At 53.6% G+C, this 27,175-nt stretch overlaps 1 protein-coding gene across 2 annotated transcripts; it reads left to right on the top strand.

Moving 5' to 3' along the window:
* The first annotated feature begins 246 nt into the window (after window positions 1–246).
* On the top strand, window positions 247–24,317 carry TMEM8B (transmembrane protein 8B). Of its 2 annotated transcripts, XM_079994819.1 has the most exons (13): window positions 247–352; window positions 6,071–6,260; window positions 9,277–9,484; window positions 10,563–10,696; window positions 11,744–12,015; window positions 13,469–13,821; window positions 16,605–16,701; window positions 16,879–17,002; window positions 17,960–18,102; window positions 19,321–19,499; window positions 21,292–21,438; window positions 22,954–23,070; window positions 23,846–24,317. In XM_079994819.1, the coding sequence occupies exons 1-13, from the start codon at window positions 277–279 to the stop codon at window positions 24,188–24,190; spliced, it is 2,385 nt and encodes a 794-aa protein (XP_079850945.1). In that variant the 5' UTR covers window positions 247–276; the 3' UTR covers window positions 24,191–24,317. The 2 variants fall into 2 exon arrangements, with proteins under 2 accessions (XP_079850945.1, XP_079850946.1); XM_079994820.1 differs by lacking the exons at window positions 247–352; window positions 9,277–9,484 and having other exon boundaries at window positions 6,187–6,260.
* Window positions 24,318–27,175: the final 2,858 nt, after the last annotated feature.

Genomic DNA, 27,175 nt, shown 5'->3' with positions numbered 1-27,175 from the left:
TCCTCTTCCAGCATCTGGCTGGTCTCTGGTCCGGAGGCGGCCGGCGCTGCAGAGCGGCGAGTGACGGGCAGCTCCGGCGGCCAATGGGCCGTGGCCTCCCCAGGCAGCCTCGTGCGCTGGGCCAATGGGGGACGCGCGGAGGCTCCGGGCGGCAGCTGAGCCTGACGTCATGGTTGCTGCTGCTGCTGCTGCTGCTGCTGTTGCTGGAGCGCGGCAGCCCAGCGTCCAGGCGGGCGGGGAGGCGGCGGCTCGGCTCGGCTCGGCTCCGGGCGCAGCATGGGCCGCGCGGCTCTCGGGCGGCTCCAGCTGCTGCTCCAGCTGCTCGCCTGGCTCAGCTTGGGACGCCCGGCCGGTGAGTGGGGAGGGGAGAGCCCGGCGGGAGGGAGAAGGGCGCCCCCCCCCGAAACGCGCGTGCCGCGGGGGAGTCTCGGGACCAGCGCCTCCCCCGCGGGAAGAGAAACGGGCGCGGCGGCCGGGAGCTGTCCGAGCGCGGCGTGGTGCTGAAGGCGTCGCTCCGGTGCTGAAATGAGGCCGCGGCTGGGAGGCCCGGGGTGCTGTCCCCCGCCCTGGTGCTGAAAGGGGGGGAGGGGGGGCGGCCGGGAGCTGGAGCTGCCTTCCAGCTGGCTGGGGGAGGGGAGGCCGGCCGGCCGGCGGGGAGAGGGTCGCCACAGCCTGCCCGACCGGCCCCGTTTGCCCTCTACCCGGTAGTTCTCTGGGGAGTTGCTCGCCACTTTCCGACCGCTAAGGATTTACGCCCCTCTCCTAAAAAACAACCACCCCAAAGGGCTTTGAGATAATCGAGCTGGGAAGCCTCAGAGGTGTCCCTCTGAATTGTAAACTGGTTACCAGCAGTTCGCGTTTTGTACTGTAAACCGCCCTGTGATCTTCGGATGAAATTTAATGAATAATAATGTTGTTTTCCAGAGTAAAACAAGTGGGCAGATGCGCGCGCGCGCCAGGTCTCTGCCTTGAGGACATTACAGTGAGGGGAGCGATGCAAAGACCCTCCACGGGTCGGAAGAAGGGAGGGGGCAGCGGTCGAAGGATGTGCGGGGGGGGGAGCTCCGGTCGCCCCGGGGGCTTAAGCTTCCCTTTCGCCTGATGCGCGGGTCACATGGACCAGGTGGGCTTTGAGAAGAGATTGACAGGCAAGCGCCTTGTCCTCCTCCGAGCCGCCTCTCAGTACCATCGCTTCTCTCTCCCCCGCGCACAGAGTCCCCTTTGTCTGTAGCCTCGGTGGCCCCTTCCTGTCCTCTCCGTCTAAATTCAATCACGGGAATAAATTACCCGTCATTACGTTGCTGGTTAAATAAACCACGAGGGCTCTCCCCCGGCGCTCTCATTGCCTATTCCTCTCCCGGCTCCCAACTGGGGAACTGCCGCCTCCTCTGCTTTTGCTGGCCCATTTCCCACTCTCCCCGCCCGGTCTTACTCCCCTCCCTCGTTAAATAGGAGGTCATGCGCGCGCGGGGTGGGGAGCACATTTGCCATTTTTAATGGACACCCTCCTGCCTGGGTCTTGCCCGCCGATCGTTCTCTGGAGCCGGCGGCGTCCGTGGCTTGCCGGGCTTCATAACTCCGGGCGTAGATTTAGTGATACTGTCACTAACATCCCAGGACATTTAATTACCTGGTAATTGATGGCTTTCAGCAAGAATAATGAGATCATTTTCATGGAGAGGGAAATGGCTGGCAGAATACTATATGTGCTCCCTTGAACTTACAAAAAGTATTTTATGGCGGAGGCTGACAGCACTTAGCCTGATTTACAGGCCGGGCCCTGTGCGAGGCGCGGGCTTTGTTGGGAGGGAAGCACCGCGCTCCCCGGGCAGTGGGCATCCAGCTGGAGCCTCCTCCTCTGTTTACATGCATGCGCTTCCCAACACGCCTCGCCGAGGACGGGCCTGGGCGGGGGGGGGGGGGGGCTTCCGCTCCTTTGCTCCTGCAAAGCCCCCGGCTGGGCTGTCTTCTCCGCGCCCCCGGGAGGCTCCGGAGTCTGGGCAGCTCCTGCTGGGATTTCCCATTAAGGCCGCTCGCCTGCAGGCTTGGAGGGGATCGCCCTCATTAAGGCATCTCCTCTTTGTCTTCTCTGGAGACTTGGAATGCGCACGTCGCCGCTCTCTCGCTCGCTCTCAGCTAGAAGGTGGAGTGTGCCTCTGCCCAGAAAATGCCAGCGGGGAAGAAAGGGACTGCCAGCATCGTGGCTGTGAGGTAGTTCAGAAGCCATCCTGTGATCTCCTTTCCCCAAATCTGGGTATCCTAGAGGCAGCAGATGGTCTCAGGAGAGGCCGCTAGATTCAGATGCAATGCCATTGCAAAGGGGCTCCAGGCTCGCTTGTTTGTTGTATAAAATCGGCTAGGAAGCTGCCAAGCCAGGCCCTCGGTCTAGCCAGCTTAGTGCTGTTGGCACTGCCTGGCAGTGTCTCTCTAGGGTTTGCCCAGCCCTACCTGAGGAAGTGGCTGCTGGGAATTGGCACACCCCTTGGCCACTGAACTGAGGCAGCCATGCCTAGCCTCAAGCCCTCCTGCTGTCTTGGACCAAAACTTGCACAGTTCTTTTCTCTTCATGCGGCTCAGTGTGGTGCCTCCCATCGTTCTAGTTACAGGTAGGTAGCCATGTTGGTTTGCCGTAGTCGGGGGGGGGGATTAAAAAATCCTTCCAGTAGCACCTTAGAGACCAACTAAGTTTGTTATTGGTATGAGCTTTCGTGTGCATCTGAAGAAGTGTGCATGCACACAAAAGCTCATACCAATAACAAACTTAGATGGTCTCTAAGGTGCTACTGGGAGGAGTTATTTTATTTTGTTTCCACTATGGCAGATCAACACAGCTACCTACCTGTAACTAGTTCTTTTCTGTTGACTCTGCTGGCTGGTGCAGATGGAGGTTCAAAACTCATGGGGAGGAGGAGGGGGGAGAAAGTGGCAACGGTTGAGGTTGCTTTGGGTTTTCAGGTTCAGTGTCGCCAGTATGCAGATGACACCAAGCTTACTTCTCCCCCTCCTTTCCATCTAAACTGAAGGAATTTGAACCAAGTTTTGAATCAGCACCTGATGTTGGGAATAGAGGGGGAGGCACCTCAGGTTCAGTCTAGGCAAGACAGCCAGGTCCTGGCCAGGAGAAAAGGAAGGACAGGGAGGAGGGGCTCATCTGATCAAGGAGTGGGTTGCTGGCCATTTGGGGGAACACCCTGACTGAGCCCTGAGCCTGGATGTTCTGACTCCAGCAGTGGCCAGGAGTGCTTTTGCGTAGACATCAGATCTGGCCACATGGAGACATTCCTTAGTTACATCTTGCTTGGACTACTGCAATGCACTCCCCAAAGAGCTGTCCTGGAAGAGTGTTCAGAAACTCTGGCTGGTTCGGAGTGAGGCAGCCACACTGTTGGCCAGGCTGGTTATAGGCCACACATGGTGTGTTAAGACACTGCTGTGAAGGCCACAACAATTCCAAATGCTCCCCTGGTCACGGAAAGTCAAGGAACCTGTAGACAGCTGCACTCTCATATGTTGGAGGGAGAGAGAGAGAGAATCAGTCTATGCAGGGCTAAAATAAAGTGCTTTTTCATGCAGCAAAGGGTTAAACTGTGGAACTCACTCGCCCAGGAGGCTGCCAACCTGGGTGGCTTTAAAACAGGATTACACAAATTCATGAAGTAAGGGGATGTCAGTAACTCCTAGCCAGGATGGCTCTGCTCTCTTCTCCACAGTCAGAGGCAGCAATGCTTCCCAATCTCACTTGCTGGGAATTTCCGCCCTCCCTTCCCCACAGGTGGGCAGGGTTTGCAGCACCCAGCGGGGCTCACCTGGGCAGGTGCCACCCACCTGCTTGAGCGGCGGCATGTAGGTCAAACTCCCCGGAGGAGGTCCGTGGAAGGGCATGCTGTGTAAGTTTGCGCTTTGCAGTCCCCTCTCACTGGGCCTCAACTGCCTGCATATCCTCAGCCAGGCGGGCTGCGAGGCTTGCCTGCCAAGGCCTGGGCCAAGTTCCCCACTTCTGAAGCTCAATCAAGTTGTGGCCAATTTGAACCCATGCTCTGGTCTCTTGCCTCATCATTTGGGGAAAAGGGTAGGCACCACAGACAGGGTTTAGCGCGGGTGCCTGCAACTGCAAGAGGGGAGAGTTGCTCTTGTGCTCGGATCCTGCTGGCTGCTTTCCTCCAGGCTCCTGGCTGGCCCCTGTGAGAAGAGGATGCTGGACCAGCTGGGCCCTTGGTCAGAGGCAGCAGGCTCTGTATTCCTTCTTAGGGGCTCCTTGGGGCTGCTAATGCACCACAGGCAGAGCTGCCAGCCTTGGCCTCCCCCCCCCTTCCTTGCTGCCCACTTGCAGAGAGAAGCAGAGCAGGTTCCCATCCGTCTTCTGTGCAACAAAGGAAGCCGCTCCAGAGCCATGCTGCTCCTCTCTTCCCACACACCAGCCATGGCAGGGGCTCCTCTCTTTGTCAGCTGCTGCCTTCTCTCACTTCTGAAGCTGAGTGTTTTTTTCCATTCTCTGCAGAGTAGGAGAGAAATCTCGCTGCTCTGCACAGGGTGGCCTTGCGATTTCTTGCTTGTTCCTCCTCCTGCCGGATCTGGGCTTCTCCACGGGGATGGAGCAGGGAGTGCCAGGCAATGCCCACCTGTTAGGCAACAGGTGGTCTGTGGAGGCTGTTTGTGGCTGGCTAGGGCAGGAGCTGGACGGAAGGCTCCCTGCTCTGAGGACTGCTGAAGGAAAGTCTCCTTACACTAAACAGTGTTTGATTCTTATGTTAATGCTGCACCCTAAAAGCAGAGGGGCCCCTAAGCTGCCTTGCACCCTCGCCAGAGGAGCCAGAGCGGAGAGGTGCAGTTTTTGCGCCCTCCCCTGGACCTGGACCCTTGGTGGGAACCAACCTGACCAACCCCTAGGAGGACCTCAAAGTCTCCTCTCTCTCTCAGCTGGAAGGAGATCTGTTAATCTGCCAAGGAAGAGGGCAGATTTGGGTGGGGAGTGAGGCGTTGGCACCCCCCCTCCAGCATGCTCATGGCTGCGTCTCACACAGGTGCACAAGGGGTGTGGTGGGAGGGGCAGCAGCTGGGAAGAACAAGGTTTGTGTATTAATTAATTTGGGGGTGAGAGAGATTCTCATTTCTAGCTTTGGTCTGCCAATTGGGGTTGACCTAGACAGGGGCGTAGGGCAGGGGCTGGATCAATGGGCCTAATTCCTGGCAGGGCTGGAAAAGCTAACGTGTGGGGCTCACTGACTGTTTGCCCCTGTGAGAGATGTCTGGAGAGGGACTGGCCACGTGGACAGGGCATTGCAACATAAAGGGGGAGAATTGTTGGGATGGATTTGGAAAGCATAATAGGATATATTATTTATTAATTATCCTTCTGCTTACTTGAGCAAGATTAGAGTCTGGTTTAACAGAGTTAAAAATATACCACCCTTTGCAGCATTAACACGAAAACGTGGGACAAAGCTATGTCACTTTCTACAATTATCCCTCTGAACAAAATAACAACGCAGAAGTCTGCAATGTAAGAATATAAAAATATTGCTGAATCACATAAAGTTGCAGTTGTGAATCAAGCTGAAAATAACAGTGAAATAAGTCAGGCAAAACAGATTTCTAGATGACAAAATATATGGTTTATCAGGCATTGGCAAACTCCGGCCCTCCAGATGTTTGGGACTACAATTCCCATCATCCCTGACCACTGGTCCTGTTAGCTAGGGATGATGGGAATTGTGGTCCCAAACATCTGGAGGGCCGGAGTTTGCCTATGCCTGGTTTAGATCAAAGATGGTGTCTGTGCCCAGGCCCCGTATCCTCTCCCTGTGGCTGCAAGATGAGAAAGAAAGAAGCTGTTCCTCAGGTGGCAGAAAGTGATATTCCTGTTGTTTCCCTTCCTACCTGGACAAGCAGAGGAAGTGACCTCACAGAGTGCCTGGGACTGTGCAGGAAACTCCATGTATCTTAATCCTTTGCTCACCTAGCGAACATGGGATTTTGAGTGCTCTGTGCAGACTGGGGGAGAGGGTGGGGGAAGGAAGGGCTACTCTGAGGAGGTCCAGTGTTGCCACTTCTCTCCTCTCCTCTCTCTCAGGCGGCCTCTTCGTCACAGATTATTTCACCCGGACCCCCCGCAAGCTGAACCCCTTCCGCTCCTTCACCAGCATCGAGCTCTTCCATTTCCGCATCCCAGAGGACACGGTGGTGGCTGTCTGGAACCTCATCACCTTCAAAGAGCAGGGGGGCACCTTTGGGGACCAGTGCCCAGACCGAAGCATCACTGTGTGAGTCAGGGGGCAAGGTGGGGCAAGAAGGGAGGGACCTCAGCCTCCTGGCTGCACAGACTCCTGCCCCCCCCCCATGCCCACAGCTTCCCCAGAGTGGGCAGTGCTGGGTTTGGGACAGGGTCCTGTCTGCTTCCAGGAGAAAGAGCTGGGTGTCGCCTCTTCCTTTTGCATCCTCCTGTGGTGTCGATGTTGCAGTGAGATTGGAGAGGGTTCATGAGCCTGCAATCTGCTAGCCAGGCCGGTCCCGCAACGCCATCCCTCCTGAGGTCGGATGGACAGCCAAGTGCTTCTTGATCTCTCAGGGAATGCTCAGAATGGGGCAGACCTACCTAGCGAGGGAACCTGGTACTCTGTGTAGTCCAAAGTATTGTTCATTTCATTTTATTGAAACATAAAATCGAAGCAAACTTTCACCTCGGGTCTCAAAGCAGTTTACAATATTGAAGAGACGCACATCAAACTTCGAAATGGCAAAGGCATGTCAAACGCAGCGGATGACACCTGGGGGGGGGCATCTGCCTGGGGAAGGCTGCCCTCATCTCTGATGGTGGAGGCACCTGGAGAAACGTATCTGATGAGGCTCTTAATGCACAAATAGGGACAGAATCCTTGAGGGGCCCCCAGGCCAAGCTATGGACTGAAAGGTGATTGAGCCTGAAGAAGGACCTGGAGCCTTCAAGCTGCCCAGTGAGGATTCTGGGCTTATGGAAGTTTCTGGGAAGACTTCAAAAGCAGCCCTTTGTATCATGCATTGCAGTGATCTACCGTATTTTTCGCTCTGTAAGACGCACCCGACCATGAGAAGTACCTAGTTTTTAGAGGAGGAAAACAAGAAAAAAATATTCTGAATTTGCTCAGCACTCCCTTTAAAGAGCCGAGCCGAGCCTGTGTGCGGCTCTTGCTGGCTTTTCCCCATGAGGTGGGAAAGGGACAAAGGGCAGCCCGTCTCTCCCCTTTCCCCCCTCAGGGAAAATCCAGCAAGAGCCGCACACAGGCTCTGCTCAGCGCTCCCTTTGAAGAGCTGTGCGGAGTGTGTGTGTGGCTCTTGGGGGCTTTTCCCCGAGGAGGGAGAAGGGACTGATGGGCTGCCCTCCTTGGGGAAAATCCAGCAACACACGCTCCATGTGGCTCTTTAAAGGGAGCACTGAGCAGAGCCTCCCGCCTGCATTCGCTCCATAAGAGGCACACACATTTCCCATTACTTTTTAGGAGGGGGAAAGTGCGTCTTATGGAGCGAAAAATATGGTGCTGTAGATTCTGGCATATTAGGCGACTGGGTGTATTAGACAACCCCCCAAATTGGCAGCTGCCAATCTGGGGGTCATCTTATACGCTTCGGCAGCTTCGCTGGGCAGCAGCAGTGGGCGGTGGGCTCTGCGCCGGGAGGAAGTCGCCCTGTGAAGCCGGCTTAGCATCGCTGGGCAGCTTCCTCCCAGCGTGGAGCAGAGCGTGCCACCCACTGTAGCCATACCCAGTTTATAAGACGACCCCCGACTTTTTAACCTCTTTTCCGGGGTTAACAAGTCGTCCTATATACCAGAATCTACGGATATTATGGGTAGCTATGGCAAGGAGATTTCTGTTGAGGAGAAGTCTCAGTTGTCTCACCAGGTCTGTGCAGCAGAAGTGGGGGGAAGGACCTGGGCGCCACCCCATAGACCTGAAGCACCCTTGGGCCTCTTCGGTGGTCATGGCTTGCCCCAAAGAGGTGGCTCTGGTGGGCACCTCTGGCCAGCCTCAGAGGGTGGAAGAGGCATTGGCCAAGTGGACCATCTGTTGCCTGGAATGTTTCCTGAGATTTCCAGATAGGGAACCATCTTCCGCATGAGTCATCTTCCTGCTCCTTCCCTTCCAAGCCGCACACACAGAGACGTGAGCACAAACACACAAACACACACACAAACACACAGACCACGACGCTGAAGATCAATATTAATAACCCAGCACTGAAATGAAATTTCGAAAGAATAAGGGGAAGGAAGAAGCGATGGTTGCTTCTCCAAGGCAACCGGAGTGCTCCCCTACCCCTCCCGTCGCCATCTGCTTCCCTGCAGGAGAAAATGGGGAAAGAGGATGGAAAATCACTTCCTGCCAAGTCCCCAGCAAGCCTGGGGGAGAAGAAACCAGAACCCCTCTCTGGCAGGAGGGTCCCACTCCTCCCTCCCACAGGGGCTCACGGTGGGGGAAGCCAGGCCAGGCTGTGGGGGGCAGGGGAGATTGATGCATGGCAATGGGGGGGGAATCACAGGGTGGCCCCCTGTCACACTTTTGGCATCGCCTGTCAGGCAAACCTGCAGCAGAGGTTCTGCAGCCCCCCAGTGTTGAAGGAGATGGGACAGAGAGAGGAGTGAGCTTCAGCAACATTTCCCAGACTATTCCAGGCATGGGGGAGCATGAATGCACCCAAACACTCCCAATGCACCCAAATACTCTCTTTGCCCCCAGCAGCCCTGATGGCCTGAAGCTTAGCTGGAGGTGTTGATGGGATGGCAAGCAGGCCAGCATCTGTTTCTGGGAAGGAAAGAAGGGGGGGGGGGAGATGGACTGTACTTGCCTCAGACTAGATTGGCCATAGGCCATGGCCGGCTTGGAGACTCTGTCCTGGGAGCCCCCCATCCCCCCCAAAAGAGAGGCTGGACAGGAATCTGCTCGGGCTACGCTGGGGATAGATTTCCCCAACTCAAGGTTACAGGATCGATTCCCCGTCAGGGACAGCTGCATCTTCCTGCCTTGCAGGGGGTTGGACTAGATGATCCTCAGGGTCCCTTCCCACTCTATAATTCTAGGAGTCTATGACTCCATCACCCCTCATTTGAGCTTTGACTGTGTTGCTGTTGCTGTTTTGTAGCTTGCTGGCCTGGGCACAGGATGGAATATATCAATAAAGACACCCGCCTGCCCCCTGTTTTCTCCATTTCCCCCCTCCCTCTGAATTCCCCTGAAATCTCTCTCTCTCTCTCTCCCCTCCCCCACACTGGCTCCTCCGCTCACCTTCCCCCTCTTTCCTTGGCAGGTACTTCCGCTCTGGGGCGCCCCCTGTCATCAACCCTCTGCGCACCCACTTCCCCCGGGATACGGCTGTGCCAGGCTCCTTTGCCCTCACGCTCACCTGGACCCTGCCCAACCGGACCACAGGCGTCTTCAACATCACCAGCCCCCTGCCTGGGGACTGGTTCCTGGCTGCCCACCTGCCCAAAGAGCAGGGCAAGATCTCCGTCAAGGTGAGGAAGAGGCTCAGCCTCTCGGCTGGGGAAGGGTCGCGGAGTTTCCTGACCTAGGTGGCTGCCTCACCTTGCCTCATGTGTGGGCCGGCCCTAGGTGAGGATGACTCCTTCATTATTATTGTAGTTTTTATGAAGGCTTTTCCTTCAATTAAGAGAAGGGCTGGGGAAGACCTGAAGCAGTGAGATGTGGCAAGCAGTCAAGGTGAAAAGCCCTGGGCTGTGAGGACAGGTGGTCTCATAGAGTTGGAAGGGACACCGAGGGGTCATCTAGTCCAGCCCCCTGGATGCAGGCATCTCAACTAAAGCATCCCTGACAGACGGCCCTCCAACCTCGGCTTGAAAACCTCCATAGAAGGAGCCTCCATGAGCTCCAAGGGAATCTGGCCCAGTGCAAGGCAGCTCATCGTGGCTCGACTCTTGGGGATGAATGCCAGCAACCCAGCCCCACTCAGAACCGCCAGCCCCCTCTTGGGCCGCTCCTTGCCTTCAGCCCCAGCTCCACACCAGCCCCCCTACAACCAAGCACCCAACATCTTAGGCATAGGGCTTCCACCTACCCACTTATTGTATTTTATATTTTGCTGGAAGCAGCCCAGAGTGGCTGGGGAAACCCAGCCAGATGGGCAGGGTATAAATTTATTATTATTATTATTATTATTATTATTATTATTATTATTATTAGCGCAGGAGGTTTAGGGAGAGGGGCAATTGGTGCAGCCCTGTGGAAATCTGAAGCGGGGGCCAGAGGGCGATTGGGAGAGGGGGTTGCCAGGGCCCAGCCCCGCTTGCCCTCTTTGCAGACCACAAGAAGAATAGAATAGTAAAGTTGGAAGAGGCACAAAGGGTCATCTAGTCCAGCCCCAGGAATCACAGCTGATCACCAGGGAGCTGCTGTGCTGCTGTGATTGGGCAGTCTATAGCTTGCTGGGGGTGGGGCGCCTGGCTTGGTGTCATCCTGGCACCTGGGGGGGAGTGGGGGGGAGTCCTCCTGAAAGTTCTGGTGGTGAATCTGGGCCACTCACCCGACTGAGGGTGCTGGGGGTCCCCCTTCTAACCGTGTGCCCCCTGCCAACAGGGCCTCGCTGAAGACTGCCAGTACCTCTTCCAGCCCCAGCTCATCGTCCAGCGCCTGGTGGGGATTGGGGTGCTGTACCCCGGCTATGTGACGGAGCACGTCCTCTCCCCCCACAACCGCTCCCTGCTGTACAAGTGAGTGCGCAAAGGAGACAGCGCCACCCCCCCCCCAGATGCCCTACCCCTGCTTGTAGGGAGGGGGAGAAGGAGGGAAAACGCTAGCAGGGTCCCCAGGGGAAGAGCGACTTGATTTGCATAATTAATCCTGCTAAAGGGGCACCTATGGGAAGAAGAAGCTCCTTTGCATAGTTAATAACGCCAGAGGGACACCTATGGGAAGAGTGACTTAATTTGCATAATTAATAATGCTAGAGGGGCATATAGACAAAGAGTGACCTCATTTGCATAATGAATAATGCTAGAAGTGCATCTGCATGAAGAGTGACCTCATTTTGCATAATTAATCATGCTGTGGGACACCTGCAGGAAGACTTGCTTGATTCTCATAATCAATTAATGCAGCTCCCAGTCTTCCTGCTGGATATTCATCCTTGCCTTTCCTTGGAAGTCCGCATGGCAAAGAGGAAGGGGTGATGCAGGGTCCTGAGGTGCCCCCCCCAGTAATCCTGCCCCCCCCCCAGCACTCAAGGACTGGAACTGCATCCCTAAAGAAAAGCCGAGGGTCTCCTCAGTTGCCCCCTAGTTCTTCCCCAAACCCCCCTTTTCCTGGCCCAGCAGGGGAGGGCCAGTGCCAGACACATGGCAATGGAGAAATGCCCCCCCCCTCCATTCTGGCCAGACTGGCCCTTGACTCTGCCTTCCTTCCTGGGCCAGCAGCTTCCTGCACCCAAGGCTGGCCTAACCAGCCCATGGTGCACACCCAGCAGTCTGTTCTTGCCCCTCTGCATCTGTCACCTGAGGCAGCCACCTCACATGGCCTCATGGTAGGGCTGGCCCCCTGCAGGCAGCCTGGGATGAGCTCCTCCTGGCTCAGAGCCCCCACCTCCTCCCCCCAGGAATCCTGGGGCTCAAAGGAGCTTTGCTTCTCTCTGAAGGGAGAGCCAAGGCTGACGGGCAGGGTGGGAGCCCTTTAGATCCTTGGATCAATCAATCAATCAATCAATCAACTAACCAGCCAACCAGCCAACCAACCAACCAACCTCCTCCTCATGCCTTCTCCAGGGTCTTCATCCCAAGCTACACATCCCGGGTGCTGGTGCAGCTGAGGAACTGCCACGGCACCAACCAGAGCGGGGAGGGCTGCCCGCTGTGGCTAAAAGTGCGCGGCAAGGCGCCCCCCCTGCACAACTCCACCGCCGTGGACTGCCGGGGGCGCCTCCCCTGCCGCCTGGCCCTGGACCTCCCCTTCTGGCAGAACTGGTACTACATCCTGGTGGAGAAATACCTGGGAGTGGCCACCAACGTCAACTTCCAGCTGGTGGTGCAGCTGAAGGGTGAGCGAGAGGCTGGGCTGGGAGGCTGTGGGGTGGGAGGAACTGGGGCTGGAGGGGCAGAGCAGGCGGGGGGGGGGTTGGTCTACAAAGGCATCTTGGGAATCTGCAAGCGGACGAGGAACAAGGCAAGGTAGGGAGAGGCTCCTTCAATCCTCAGCTAAGGAAGAATCAGGGGTGGGTGAGGAGGAGGACCGGCCAGGAGGGGGCAAATAATATTTACAGTCATACCTCAGCTTACAGATGCTTCAGGTTGTGCGTTTTCTTTTTTCTTTTTTAATAATATGTATTAAGAGTTTAAAGATTACAAAAAGAAAGAAAAAGAATTAAACAAATCAATATAATACGATACAAAATCAAAAAGAAAAACACTACATAGAACATTGAATTAACAGAACAGAACAAAACAAAAAGAATTAAAAACACTTCCAATATTTTCAATCTTAGCTTTCATTCACTTGTTTCATTGACTTCCTCACACCTCCCTTTTTGTATTCCACTTCAATTAACTGTTTCGGCAATTCCTTTCCATCTTTCTCTGTTTTCTGTCCTATAATTAATCTTAACATATTTTAACCTTGTTTTTTCCTTTTAGTACATTTACAGTCTGTCTGTACCTAATCCGTTATAACATTTCTGCTAAAGCCATATAACTTCATTCCATCATTTTTCTAACATTCATTCAGGTTGTGCGTTTTCAGGTTGCGCACTGTGCAGAACCCGGAAGTACCAGAACGGGTTACTTCCGGGTTTCGGCACTTGCACATGTGCAGAAGCGTTAAATCGCGCCTTGCACATGTGTAGACGTGGCGCTGCAGGTTGTGAACACTGCAGATTGTGAACATGCCTCCCGCACGGATCACATTCGCAACCCGAGTGTCCACTGTACTCAGAATACTCAGATATAGCAGCTTTGCTCAGGCAGGCTTACAATGGGAATTCGGGTAAAAAGGCATCTTTAAGTCTGGCTTGAACTGGAACTCAGACTTAGCAGATGTCCTCACATTTCTGGCTTGGTGGTGAAGAGCCGAGGAAGAGACCTTGCAGGTAAGAAGAATATCTACAGCTATGTGCCTATCAGGGCACAGTGGGAGTCTCTCTCACGGAGTTCCCTCTTGCAAACTTACAGGAAAACTCCCTGAGCTTCAGCTCCTATCATTCACCTGTCTAGCAAAACATGGATTGTTGGTTTGACTGCAGATGGGCGGGGTATAAATTTTAAATTATTATAATATTATTATTACATTAAAATAATACCATTACACATCACCACAATCTCCAAGCGGTGCAAGGCTATGGGGGGTTCCAGGCCCTTGGCCAGCCGGGGTTCAGCGCCTGGGAGGTCTGGGAGCCAAGGGAGGGGACAGACAGACAGACAGACCTGGTGGGGGTGAGGGGGCCCTGCCAGCACCTGTCCCCTGACCTGCCCCTCTTCTGCTCCTCCCCCCCCCCCCAGACTGCTCTCGGACTGGCCTGGTTCGTGCCCTCTTCCAGCTGCCGGGCTCCAGCCTGAACATGCCCCACTCCTTTGGCTCCATGGGGGGGCTGCCCCTGGCGGAGGTCCTGCCCCCCTCTGTGCTCAACAGCACCCAGCGCCCGGGGCCCAGCCCGGGGCCAGCGCCTGGCGAGTGCTGCCGGCCCATCCGCCCCACCCTGCGCAACGAACTGGACACCTTCTCCGTCCACTTCTACATCTTCTTTGGCCCCAACGTCTCGGTGCCCCCCGACCGGCCGGCCATCTTTGCCATCAACCTCCTGCCCATCCTGGACAGCGGAGGAGCCCTCAACCTGGAGCTCAGGCTGAATGTGGTGAGTCTCCGGGGGTGGCGGGGGGGGGGCTCGGATTGTGGGACCTCAGAGTGGGCAGGGGGCAAGGGAAGCACTGGCAAGGAAGCGGCTAATGGGGAACGGGGAGGTCAACCCTGTGGGGCCCCAGCAGGAGGGTGGGGTGCTGAGGCTGAACATGGAATTTGCTCCCAGTCCTGGCCCCAACCCCAATGGCTTTGTAATAAACAAAAATCTGCCCTTATTCCCTTATGGGGGATACAGAGTCCTTACGTAGGTTCACTATTGGTAGGAGAAAAGAACAGAGGCCAAGCAGAGAATATTGAGAAGCAAAGCAGCTTGGAAGCCTGATCTTTATTGATCTGTTGCAGCAGGGTGCTCCCCTCACACGCAGGAAAGGAGGGGGAACCCAGAACAATGGTGCACAAGGCCTTATAGAGACATTTTAAATTGCCCACCCTGGAGTTCAAGACCACCCCCAGAAACATCATACCTACATCACAGAAACTCCTGTCTGGCAAGTTACCTGTTAATGCTTACTTGATTGGATTGCCTGGGGAGTCTGGCCAGTCTTTGTAATGATAAATACTTAGTTCCTGAGCCAGGTCACAGGCTCACACCCTATTCATATCTTAAATGTGCCCTTAAGGCAGGATTTGTGAAGGAAAAGACAATGGGGAGGCTTTTCCATTTTCCTTGACCTTGCAGAGAAATCATTTGGTCAGTTTGGGAGTCAAAATGGTTTCAGGGCTGTTTTCCTGTGCTGCTTCAGACATGTGATTTATATATGCAGTTATGAACATTTCATAAGAGTGTGTGTATGACCTTAAATTTTTTATTTCAGCTTTAAATGAGACAAATCCATGGAGGAAGGGAGGGCTCTCACTGGCTTTGTTATAGGAATTCTAAGGTCTTATATATATATATAAATTAAATGTTCATAAATGTACAAGGCAAACTCGTACATAAGTATATAAACCACGTGTCTGAAATAGTACAGGAGAACAATCCTGCAGCCATTTTGACTCTCCCAAATGGACCTCAAATATTTCTCTGCAAGGAGGAAGGAAAAGGGGAAAGCTTTCCAGTGGTCTTTGGACTGTGGGGGCTGCTTACACCTCCCTGTAAATACAGCCTGGCAAGTATCACTCTCAATATGCGGAAGAGATTCAGGAAGTATTTACCATCTCCAAGGAATGGCCAGGCTACCCAGAAAAATTATCAGGTATCCTGGCAGACAGGAGAGAAGCTGCACACTCAAATTTCTGCTGCGGACCACCTCTTTCTGGGATGTATGGATGATGTTTTTGGGGTGGTCTTGAGCTACAGGGTGGGCAATTTCAAAAGTCTATATCAAGGCTTGCACATGAGTGTTCTGGGTTCCTCTCCTCCCTCCTGCATGGGGTGAGCGGGGCTTCTGTTGCAACAGTTTCATAAAGATCAGGCTTACTAGCTGCTTTGCTTCTCAATATTCTCTGTTATTTTCTCCTACCAATAGAAAACCCACATAAGGACTCTGTACGGGCTCTGGTGTAAGGAAAAGGGAGCAGTGTTTCTTATAACAGCTACTCACCCGGGTGGCTCTGCTCTGGCTCCAGGTCAGAGGAAGCGATGCTTCTGAATCCCAGGTGCTGGAAAGTGCAGGAGGGGAGGGGGCTCTGGTGCCTGAACCCCCCTTGTGGGTTTTTCTCATTGGGGCATCTGGCTGGTCGCGGTGTGAACAGGATGCTGGACTAGATGGGCCACTGGCCTGATCCAGATACAGGGCTCTTCTTTTGTTCTTACTGATAGTCTGATGCACCAGTTTCAGGAAGGGTTCATTCCACAATTTTAAAATTTACTTAAAATATATTAGACATCCATCTGTTATGTCCTAGCTCAAGCGTTCCAAGACCACCGTGGTCTGTTGATGACAAGCGGTCCGCATCCACCTTCTTCTTCTTCTTCTTCTTCTTCATCATCATCATCATCTACATAAATTTGTATACCACCATTCATCCAAAGATTCCAGGGCAGTTCACAACAGAAAAATGCAAAATGAGAATACAAAATATGTAATACAGTGGTGCCTCGCAAGACGAAATTAATCCGTTCCGCGAGTCTCTTCATCTAGTGGTTTTTTCGTCTTGCAAAGCAAGCCCATTGATGGCTTAGCGGATTAGCGCTATTAGCGGCTTAGCGGCTTTTAGCGGCTTATCGTCTTAGCGGATCAGCTGATAAGCGCCTTAGCGGCTTAGGAAAAGGGGGGGAGGGGAAAAAACCCGCAGGAACTCGCAAGACATTTTCGTCTTGCGAAGCAAGCCCATAGGGAAATTCTTTTTGCGAAGCGCCTCCAAAATGGAAAACCCTTTCGTCTAGCGGGATTTCCGTCTTGCGAGGCGTTCGTCTTGCGGGACACCACTGTATAAAATCGAAACAGAAACCAGACCTAGAACCCATTCATTCAGGTAGTCTGCGATGTGTCCGCGTTAAATACCCACATTGATTTTTTAATTATATTTTTATTACTACTTTTCTTTCTTATATTGGATTTAATGCACTAAAATGCAACATAAGAAATAAGTGAAGCAATGAAAATTGAAATTTTAAAATCACACATCTGGCCTGGTGCATTACAATTTCTACAACAGGCAGGAAAATCTGTGAGTGGTCCACGAAGACCCTCAGCAGTTCACAAGTGGTCCAGGGGTAAGTGTGGGTGGGTTTGGGACACCACCCTGCCCCCGGTGGAAGAATGCTTGAGGCAATGAGCTCAAGGGCACATTTGACAACTCAGTAAGACCAGAGGCTGCTGTCTCTTTCCACAGTCCTCTCTGCGAGGGGAGAATGCCACCGTTTTCGCCTGCCTGAATCACGAGGTCCCGTTGGCATCTGAAGAGAACTCCTCAGTCACCTGCGAGACAGGTAAGGCTCAGGCCAGGTTAACCTCCGCCTGCCCCCCCCTGTGGCTTGCCAGGGCTGCCCTCCCTGCAGAGTGAAGGGGAGACCCCCCTGCCAGGCGGGGAAGGTGGGTGGGTGGCCAGCGGGTGACGTTCTGGGCCACCCTTTGGGCTCACCTGCTGCTTTCCTCTCCCTTGGCAGAGCTGCTGGCAGGGTACCTCCTGTCCATCAACGCCACGGCCCCCCTGACCCGCTTGCGGATCCCGTACCCCCAGACGGGGAGCTGGTACCTGAGTCTGCGCTTGCTCTGTGCCGCCGACCGTGGGTGAGGCTGCCAGCAGGAGGGACGACGACCCCCCCGCCCTCCCCCCAAGGCTCCTCCTTTTCCAGCAGGGGCTGGCTGGAATGGGGGGGGGTGTTTCCTTCCAGGGAGACACATGGGGGGGCTTAATGCCACTTCTGAAGCCACTTCTGCCCCCACCCGTGGGATCTGGGTGTGCGTTTGCTGTCATCACAAGCAGACCTGCCCCACTGCACCCCACTGGGCTTGGGGTTGACACCTGCAAGACGAATAATACCTGACCCTTGTCTAGGGGGCAGGGTGGAGGGGCCCGGAGGAAGAGGGAGGGTTCTTCTAGCACTTTTGCCTCCCCCCCCCCCGTTCTTCTGCAAAGACTTTCTTCCATTTGCTTGTTTGTTGCATTTATAGTCCATCTTTTTCTTTTAACATAATTTTTATCGAATTTTTCCATATTTCATTTTAATTCAATACACATATTCACATCATCTTATTTGCTCAAAGTGAGACTGGACTTCCTTCTACCTCTCTTTCTGACATCCCTATAGCCTATAACATATCTTTTGCATTCCCATAATCACTTCTTTATCTATAATCACATTCTCATTTATAAATCAACATCATAATTTCACATTACAAAACATTTCATCTTTTTTTCTCCAGGGGCCTCAAAGGGCATATAAAATTGTAGAGTTGGGAGGGACCCAGAGAGGTCATCAAGTCCAACCCCCTGCAAAGTGCCCCCCCCACTCATCATTTAATCCTCACCCAACAAGCTGGTGAGGTAGGTTAGGCGGAGAGGCAGCGCATGGCTCCAAAGGCACTCAGTGGAGATCTGAACCCTGTTCTCCCAGGTCCTAACCCAACACTCTAATCTCTACACCACCCTGCCTCCCTCCCTGTCATGCCCCTTCCCACAGGCACCCTGCAGTGCCCCCGGATCCCTTGCCCCATTCTCAGCCGCCTTCCTTCTCCCCCTGCCAGGCTGGAGCCCTGTGGCAATGTGACGGCCGAGGTCTACCTGCGCACTTACCTGTCCCCCTGCATTAACGACTGCGGCCCCTACGGCCAGTGCAAGCTCCTGCGCACCAACAACTACCTGTATGCGGCCTGCGAGTGCAAAGCGGGTGAGTTGCTCCGGGAGTCTGGGTTGCAGAGGGGGGAGCATGGCCCACCTGCGACCCCAGGGAGACAGAGCGATGCCGCCGTCCTCTCAGAGCATGCTGCTCTGCCCGGTCACCAGAGCCCAGGACAAGAAGGAGGGGCCACAGCTCAGTGCGAGGTCCAGGCTCAATCCCTAATGGCAAAACAACAACAAACCAACCTATAGTCATGTAAAGCACACTCAATAAACACACGAGACAGAACCAGCTGTGTTCTTAGGTAAATAAAGTATACTATTCATTTCATCAGGGACGCGGGTGGCGCTGTGGGTTGAACACAGAGCCTAGGACTTGCTGATCAGAAGGTTGGCAGTTCGGATCCCCGCAATGACGGGGTGAGCTTCCGTTGCTCAGTCCCTGCTCCTGCCAACCTAGCAGTTCGAAAGCACGTCAAAGTGCAAGTAGATAAATAGGTACCACTCTGGTGGGAAGGTAAACCGTGTGCTCCTCTGGTTTGCCAGAAGTGGCTTAGTCATGCTGGCCACATGACCCGGAAGCTGTACGCTGGCTCCCTCGGCCAATAAAGCGAGATGAGCACCACAACCCCAGAGTCGTCCGCGACTGGACCTAATGGTCAGGGGTCCCTTTACCTTTACCTTTATTCATTTCATCAAATTGTAAATTTCAACGGAAGTAACTCATAATGTAAACAAACGAACAAAGCAGAAGACCCAGTGGATCAGATTATTCTCAAGTCAGTTCATGCATTGCTCCATCCATGTAAAAGTCTCTATTCCACCTGTCTGTTCATAAGTTCCAAACAATCCACATAAAAGGTTGTTACAGAATCCTTTCACAGAGTCTAAGACAAGGATTTCCGGAATATTGGCCTATGTTTCGCAGTCCTGTAATATCACATATGAGCTTTACCTACTGATGAAGCCCAAACACTATTGCACAGATGGACCTTGTGCATGAACTGACTAGAGAATGATCTGATCCACTGGGTCTTCTGCTTTGTTTGTTTGTTGAACTGTATGAGTTACTTCCGTTGAAATTTACGATTTGATGAAATGAATAGTATACCTTATTTACCTTATTTACCTAAGAACAATCCCTAATGGCAGCATCTCTTGTTCTGGGTCCCCCCTGTGGCTGCCAGCCCTGACTCCTCCCTCCCTCCCTCCCTCCCTCTCTCTCTCTCTCTCTCTCTCTCTCTCTCTCTCTCTCTCTCTCTCTCAGGCTGGAGCGGCTGGGGCTGCACCGACAACACAGCTGCCTTCTCCTACGGCTTCCAGCTCCTCTCCACCCTCCTTCTCTGCCTCAGCAACCTCATGTTTGTGCCTCCGGTGGTGATCGCTGTCCGGAGCAACTACATCCTGGAGGCTGCTGTCTACATCTTCACCATGTTCTTCTCCACGGTGAGTGGCAGGAGGCAGGAGGGGTGGGTGGTCCAGGCCCAAGAGCTCTTGCCAGGAGCCCCAACAACAGCATACAGTGAAACTGGTCGTAGGGGAACAGGTAGGCCCAGAGGCGACGCTTGTGAAGGTGATTGGGGGGTTTGTGTGTCAATCGGAGGATTGCATCTCCCACCCTAAAGCCGAGCAGAAGCTTCCTGGGTTTGGGGAAGGAGGCGCTAGGCTTGAATACTCTAGTTTACTGGGAACATTGGGGGGACCAGCCTAGTCCCCCAGTCCACTGACTGCGCGTTAAAGAGCAATAAAACTTGGGGTACCCCTGCAAAAGGGCTTTCCCAACTTCGCCAGGGTCTAGCCCTGTGGGTCCAGAAATCAGCCAGATTCAAAAAGGAGTCTGCAGCCAAGTTAAAATGAAGCAAAACCGCAGCAGTTACACTCGGGGAAAGCGCAGCTCAGCTCCTGTGCACCTTGTGAAGGGAAAAGTCTGGGTGCAGGTTTGCTCCACTGCCCAGCTCGTTGGGGTGCCAGTCCCCACAGGTCTCTCCTGGTCAGCAAACAGCAGTCAGTAGACCGGATCTTTATTTGTTGCAGCAAAGTTCACACACACATGGAGTAAGAGCCCTGAGCAGGGGGTTGCGTGAATTTTTAAGACCTCTCCCCATTTCCCATAATACATTCTTCAACAGCATCATCAATACATCACAAATATGTCACAAAGTAGGAGTGTTTGGCATGTAGAAACATGAGCCCATCCCCCACCCCTGTCAAGAACCCCAGGTCCCAACACCTTTTAACAGCCCTCTTTCCTAAAGAATAATAAAAGTTTTCACACATCTCCCTGGCTGCAAGGCTTTCCTGCGATTCTTCATTGGAAGTATCAGGATGCAATCCACCATCCTGATGGGTTTCTGTCTTGATCGCCTCCTGCCTCCTATTGTGTGGCTAAGTTCACACCTTGTGGTGGGGGGAGGAGGATGTGACCTCATGCTTAAGGGATTATGGAGACAGGGGAGCCCTGGATTCCCCTCTTCCAGAGGAGTCATTAGCCCTTGGAACCAAGGAAATGGGTCAAGCCGTTGAATTTTGGCGATTATTTGATTCTATATTGGATTGTCAATACTGTACATGGTTTCTGCTTATTGCTACCCTTTTATGGACTGATTTTCTGTTGTGTATGTCTGGTGCCTATGTCAGCGGTCATTGTCCTGGCCTTATTTAGAGGCTGTGGTGGGAACTTGGGTTTTGGGGGGAGTTGTTTAAGTGCCCCTCCCCCATTCCTGGTCTTAACAACCTTCACGGCTCCATAGCCCTCTCGCTTCAGCGGGGCGAGTTCCCTGGCACCTGAGCAATGCCAGAGCCTGCTGCCTCTGTTGCTAATGCAATGCAGGAGTGCTGTGCCTCCCTGGGCCTGCAACCTTGGCACTGCCAACCTCACCAACAGCTAGTTCTGTCCCTGGGACGCCTTTAAGCTCTGCAGCCTCATTTTCAAAGCAGCTAGAGAAGAGGACTCCTGCCTTCTTGGTGGGCCCTCACAGCTTGCTCCCTGTTCAGTCGCTTCCCAGACACTTTCCTCACTCTCACATGGGGAGCTGGCATTTCCCTTGCGCTTCCCACACTGCCCAACCCCCCCCCCCCGCCTCTGCTCCTCCTGCTCAGTCAGCGCCAGCACAGACCCCATCGGGGCATCACGTGCAGCGAGAACAGCAAAGATGCTGTGTGGCACCTGAAAGTCCCGCAGAGCTTTTGTGTGACAAAAGTCAGCTTCTGGTGCCCCTTCCCTCTTCCGTCCCTCCAGTTCTACCACGCCTGTGACCAGCCGGGCATCGTGGTCTTCTGCATCATGGACTACGATGTGCTGCAGTTCTGCGACTTCTTGGGGTCCCTCATGTCCGTCTGGGTCACCGTCATTGCCATGGCCCGCCTCCAGATGGTCATTAAGCAGGTGAGGTGACCAAAGGTGTGGGGAGTCACTAGCTGTGATTCCGGCATTATGAGGGTTGGACTGGATAACTCTTGGGGGTCCCCCTTCAACTCTACAATTCTATGATCTGCAACAAGCTTGGCAAGAATGACAGGGGAAGGGCTTCCTTGCGAGGCCAGTGCCATGCAGGATGCCCACAGTGAGTCACTGGTGTTTGTGGCAGGACCAGTGGGGCCACTTATGTGGCTGGGGGGGGTGCTTCCTTGGAAGAAGGGGGGCAGCCTTGTGGGAATGTTCAGGGATGCAGGAGAGGACATATTGCTTGATTATAGTCTTTCCAACTTGTGTTAACAAGTTCACAATTTAGCAGAGTAACATTCCCCTTTTTAAACTCATGGCAGATGCGTTTGCTCAGGCTCGCTAAAGCCTCTATAATAACTGCTCTGGTATTTCCCCCTTATTCCCTCATAAAAGATAAGACACGACACAGTCTTCTATAAAAGTATAAAAAGGTTTACTCACACATCATTCTGTTCACAATCGGATCCCAGAAGGCAGACTTAGCTTAGAAAAGTAACATACACCTGGAAACTATCTCATAAGGAGACCGTCCCTTTGTCCTCTCTGGGCTGGAGGCCAAAAGAGCATCTTTGGCTAAGCAGATGTTGCTTCTTCGACGCATGTAGTCAAAAGAGAGAGATGGCTGCCCTGTGCTTTTGTTGTTACCTGTGCAGGTGAGGCCACGCCCACCTCTAGTCCCATGCAGAGGAAGTCTGTCCCAGCCCAGAAGGAAACAGGAAGTTTACCTGCTGGCTGGACAAACATTCCTCCCCAGGTGTAAACATGTTCACTCTAGGAATGTTGTACTTGACTGCTCTTGTGTTTCACATCCCACAAGCCTCACCAGGAGAGGAGAGGAGGCAGCCAGGGCGTCCTATACATGGAAAAATACAGTACTCCCCCCCCCCTTACCTGTACTGATAATAGTCATTGTTTGGATGGGGGGCTTTTATCAATTTCTGCAGTCACACAATCCATCAGTCAGTAGCTGAACTGGGTTACACACAGTCGCAAAAACAAATTAACCGAAAAAGACTCAAAAACAAAAACGCAAAATAAATAGCAAAAACAAAAGTGCCAAACTTAATACGTTCCGGAAGTCTGTTTGACTTCTGAAATGTTTGAAAACCAAGGAGCAGCTTCTGATTGGTGCAGGCATCCTGGAAACAATAGCCGACAGCCGCATCGGACGTCTGGCTTCCAAAAAATGTTAGGAAACCGGAACACTTACTTCTGGGTTTTCAGTATTTGAGAACCAAGGCACCACTGTAACTGGACAGAGCAAAAAGCAACTTCTCAGGCACACAGGAAGAATCCAGCTCAAGACATTCCTCCCCACATCTTTGGAAGACCTCTCGGCTCCCCCCCCCCCCCACAACATGGTTTTAACCCTTTCACTGCCTGAGCATCTTCAGCATCCACACCAAAGGGTTCCTCTGCCCCACTCACACAGCCCCCCCTTTCTCCCCTGGGCAGGTGCTGTACCTCCTGGGCGCCATGCTGCTCTCCATGGCCTTGCAGCTGGATCGACACGGGCTCTGGAACCTCCTGGGCCCCAGCCTCTTTGCCTTAGGGATCATGGCCGTCGCCTGGGTGAGTAGAGACACCCCTCGCTCGCCCTCTTGCCAGAAGGGCTGGGGGCAGGCAGGGCCGCTTGGCAAAGATTTCTAGTGGGGAAAAGACAGTCACGGAACCAAGAAATTACACAAAACAAATGAAATGCCATGGAAATCCCTGAAACGAGAAGTAATTGACCAAAGCAGCAGTCAGGAGCATTTCAGCCCTCTTTTTCAGGTTTGTTTAAAATCTAAAACAGCTTATCTCGTCTTCCTTTGTAAGTTTTTTAAAACCTTTTTGTAAAGGCAATACTAGAGTTTTCACAGCCGAGTCCTCAACACCTTATTACTACTGCTTGGCTTTCTTTAAATAGGGCTATGTCTAAAACTTGTCATTGAGGTTTTCATACCTTTTTTGTAAACTCAGGGAAGCGTTTCAGTCCTGCTCTTGAGTTTGTTTAAAATCATTTAAGGTTTATGATTTCTTTATTTCCTTCTGAGGAAACTGATTAGTTCAGTGAAACGAGTTTTGTAGCCGGCATCTCGTTAAGTCTTTGTTCAATTTTAGGTTAATTTTTTCCTTAAACTTCTTGATTTTTGTTATTTAGTTTAACTCTGCAGTCGATTACTTCTCGTTTCAGGGATTTTCACGGCATTTCATTTGTTTTGTGGCAAAGATTTCTGGCCGGCTTACATATCTGGAGTTATGGCCCCTGAACTCCTGTCCGTCTCTCCTTTGTTTCCATGAATAGCGAACTTATTTGTATGGGACCTAAGGAACTGGTCCTGACACCCCTCTCCTTCCTCCACAGACGGCACGGAGCATCCGCCGGAGGCACTGCTACCCTCCCACGTGGCAGCGCTGGACCTTCTACCTGCTGCCCGGAGCGCTGATCGCGGCCTCGGCGGTGCTGCTCTACGCCTTTGTGGAGACGGAGGAGAACTACTTCTACATCCACAGCATCTGGCACATGCTCATCGCCGGCAGCGTGGGCTTCCTGCTGCCCCCCCAGGCCAAACCCGAGTCCCCCGGCCTGGCCGGCCCCCTCCCTCGCCGGAAAGGCTGCGGCTACCAGCTGTGCATCAACGAGCAGGAGGAGCTGGGCCTGGTGGACCCCGGGGCGGGGGCCTCCGTCACCAGCGTCTGCACCAGCTGATGGGGGCCGCTCTGCCCGGGGAGGGGGGCAGGCGGGCAGGTGGGGGCTGCGGGCAGGCAGGCAAGCATCCCTCTACTGGCGCCCCATGGCCAGAGACACGCCCACCTGCCGGGACGCTTGCGCCCAAACCCACCTCACCAGTAACATTCCAAGGTTCCTCCATGGGATGCCCACCCAGCTGCCTGCAGGGCCATGGCAGGAAAGGAGGAGGAGTTGTGGCTGCAGAACCACCACGATCCAGGACAAGGAGCTGAGTCGCCCCCTTGTCAGCTCCAGGGCTGCTGCAAAGACCATCTGATGTGCCAGCGGTGCCAATGGTTTTGCCTATAATCCTGGACAGGCCTGGAGCAGAGCAAGAAGGGCACAGAAAGAGGATTGGGGGGGGGCAGCTGTGTGCTGAGCTCCCCAGCACCAGGACTCGAGGGGGCAAAGCAGCCCCAAACAGGAGTGGGGCAAGTTTTGCGGGAGCTCCTGAATGCACCAGGGCTTGTGGGTGGGACCCACACTGCCCTTTGGGCACTGATTGCCCCACAAGAAGGAGAGGGCAGCCTGTCTGGGGGTGGCCAAAGGGGTGCCTCTCCAATGGAACTGGCCCACTCATGAGGCAGGTGAAGCAGCCTCCTCGGGTGGCAGAAGGACCAGAGGCGGCCCCCCTGCCCACGCTGCTGCTTCCACCCTGCCAGAACGGGAGCAGACAAGCAGCAAGGCTTTGCGAAAGGCCCTCCTCCTTTCAACATTTTCGGGTGGCAGAAGCAGTTGGGTGGGTAGGGCATGGGGAGGAGAAGGTGGCATGTTCCCCTGCTACCTCAGATGGCTTCCAGGTTCCCCTGCTTCCAGGTGCCCAGCTCCCCTCATCCTTGGCCACTGGCTGGGCCTGCAGGGAATGGGAGGGCACCACACTCCCTGCCCCTGAGTGCCACTCTGGCATAGGGCCACCGCTTCCTTTGAGGGTGTTTCTTGTGTCTTTTCTCACAACTGCTTTTCCCCAGCTGACTCGGTTTGCCCCCTTTGCCTTCTCATGGGAGGTCAGCGTCTGCGCACCTGGCTAGGCGGGCATTGGAAATGTACCAGTCAGAGCTGGCTCAGTCAGAGGGGCAGGGTGCGACCATCCAGCCTGCTAAGGACCCTTGCCCACTCCTCCCTGTGCTCACCAGGTGGCACAGGGCATTATGGCCTCCTCTCCACCTCAGCCTGGCTGCCTTCAGAAAGACCCAAACTGTGCCCAGGGGAGCCTTCAGGATGGAGTTCATTTTTTGTTTTGGCAGAAGAAAGGAGAGAGGAAGGAAAGCCTGGCAGACTGGGGAGGAGGAGGAAGAGGAAAAGCCTTGGAAACAGACCCCCAGGGCTGCCCACACAGCATTCGCCTCTGGGGGTCTTGTAGGCTTGTGGGGAGCAGATCTGGGTAGCCATAGGAGGCTGACTCAAGCAGGAGTGTCCCCCGTCCGACCCCCCGCTTGCCTTCTGCTGGGCACTCCTCTTTGCCAAGCATGTCACAAAGCCTTCCACCTTCCCTCTCCAAGGTGCCTTTGGCTACACAGTGAGCTACGCACATGCAACACTCTCACAAATCCTGCCTATGCCTTGGAAAGTGCCTGGCTGGTGGGAGTGCAGGAGGGACCCCCTCCCATGTCCCTCTAGGCCAGTGGTTCTCAACCTGTGGGTCCTCAGATGGGTCCTTGTGGGTCCTTGGACTACAACTCCCATCATCCCTAGCTAGCAAGGCCAGGGCTCAGGGATGATGGGCATTGTAGTCCAACAACATCTGGGGACCCACAGGTTGAGAACCACTGAGCTAGGCATTGAGGGACTCTGATTCCCAGCAGCCAGCAAGGCCAGCAGTTGTGAGTGATGTTTCCTGCCCCTGCGCTGGAAGGTCCCAGGCCAGCAGTCACAGCTGGCACCACAGCAAAAGCTAGAAGCCCCACAGCCCCAGGAAGTCTGCCCCAGGCCATTGCTGCAGACGGATGCTAGATGGACCATTCAGGCCAGCTCCCCACTTTAGAAGCAATGCCAGGAAAGCTATGGGATCCAACCTTCAGGTGAAAAGGAGAGCAGCTGCTTGGAGAGGAGTAAAGGCAACAGAGCGTTGGATGGATTTAGAGAAGTGGGAGAGGATATTTTATTTGGCAATTATACTTCCAAATATCTATTTCAGCAGGGTGAAAAATCACTATCCTTATTTCTAGAAGCTATAAGGACAGGTGGTTGCATAACTTTCCAGAACAATCATGATATCTAGGAAGTCTTAGGTAACTTGGATTATTTTCTCCCATTATGTTTCCCGCTTAACAAAGACATTGCTCTCAGATTGTCTAGCAAACAAGAAAAATGCAAGGTTTACTCACATCAAAAGTCTTGCCAGGGTTCAGCAGATACAGTGGTATAAATAAGACAGGCAATAATCCTGAAATGTTACAAATATCCAGTTCAAAAGGGAGATTTTCTCTCTGGAGGAGGAGCAAAGAAACGTCTCTCCCCATTGCAATTAGGAAAAAGAGCGAATAGTGACAGGAAGAAGTAGAGCAGGCTTCCTCAAACTCGGCCCTCCAGATGTTTTGAGACTACAATTCCCATCATCTCTGACCACTGGTCCTGCTAGCTAGGGATCATGGGAATTGTAGTCTCAAAACATCTGGAGGGCTGAATTTGAGGAAGCCGGGTTTAGAGGCTAGGACATCAAAGAGTCCCCTGTTTGTGACTTTTTGTGATTTGGGCTGCAGATTCTCCCACACGGGTGTGGAGAGTGGCAGCTGCAAGTGGGGATAGAGGCCCCTGAGGGCCACACTGTGACCAGGTTATCTCTCGTTCTAGCAAAGAGGCAAGTGGCAGCTGCCAAGGAGGAGGCAAGAGGCAAGAGAGAGAAAATAGGTTGAAAGCAGCAAGACGTAAGCTGCCTTATAGTGAGTCAGGCCTCTGGTGCATCAAGGCTCTCCAAGATTTCACACAAGGGACCGTCTTAGCCTCACCTGCAGATGCTGAGAATTG

Source organism: Podarcis cretensis (genome assembly GCF_951804945.1).
Source record: "Podarcis cretensis genome assembly, chromosome: 11".
NCBI lineage: Eukaryota > Metazoa > Chordata > Lepidosauria > Squamata > Lacertidae > Podarcis > Podarcis cretensis.
The sequence above is the reverse complement of the archived record's forward strand: the minus strand, read 5'-3'. Positions and strand labels throughout refer to the sequence as shown.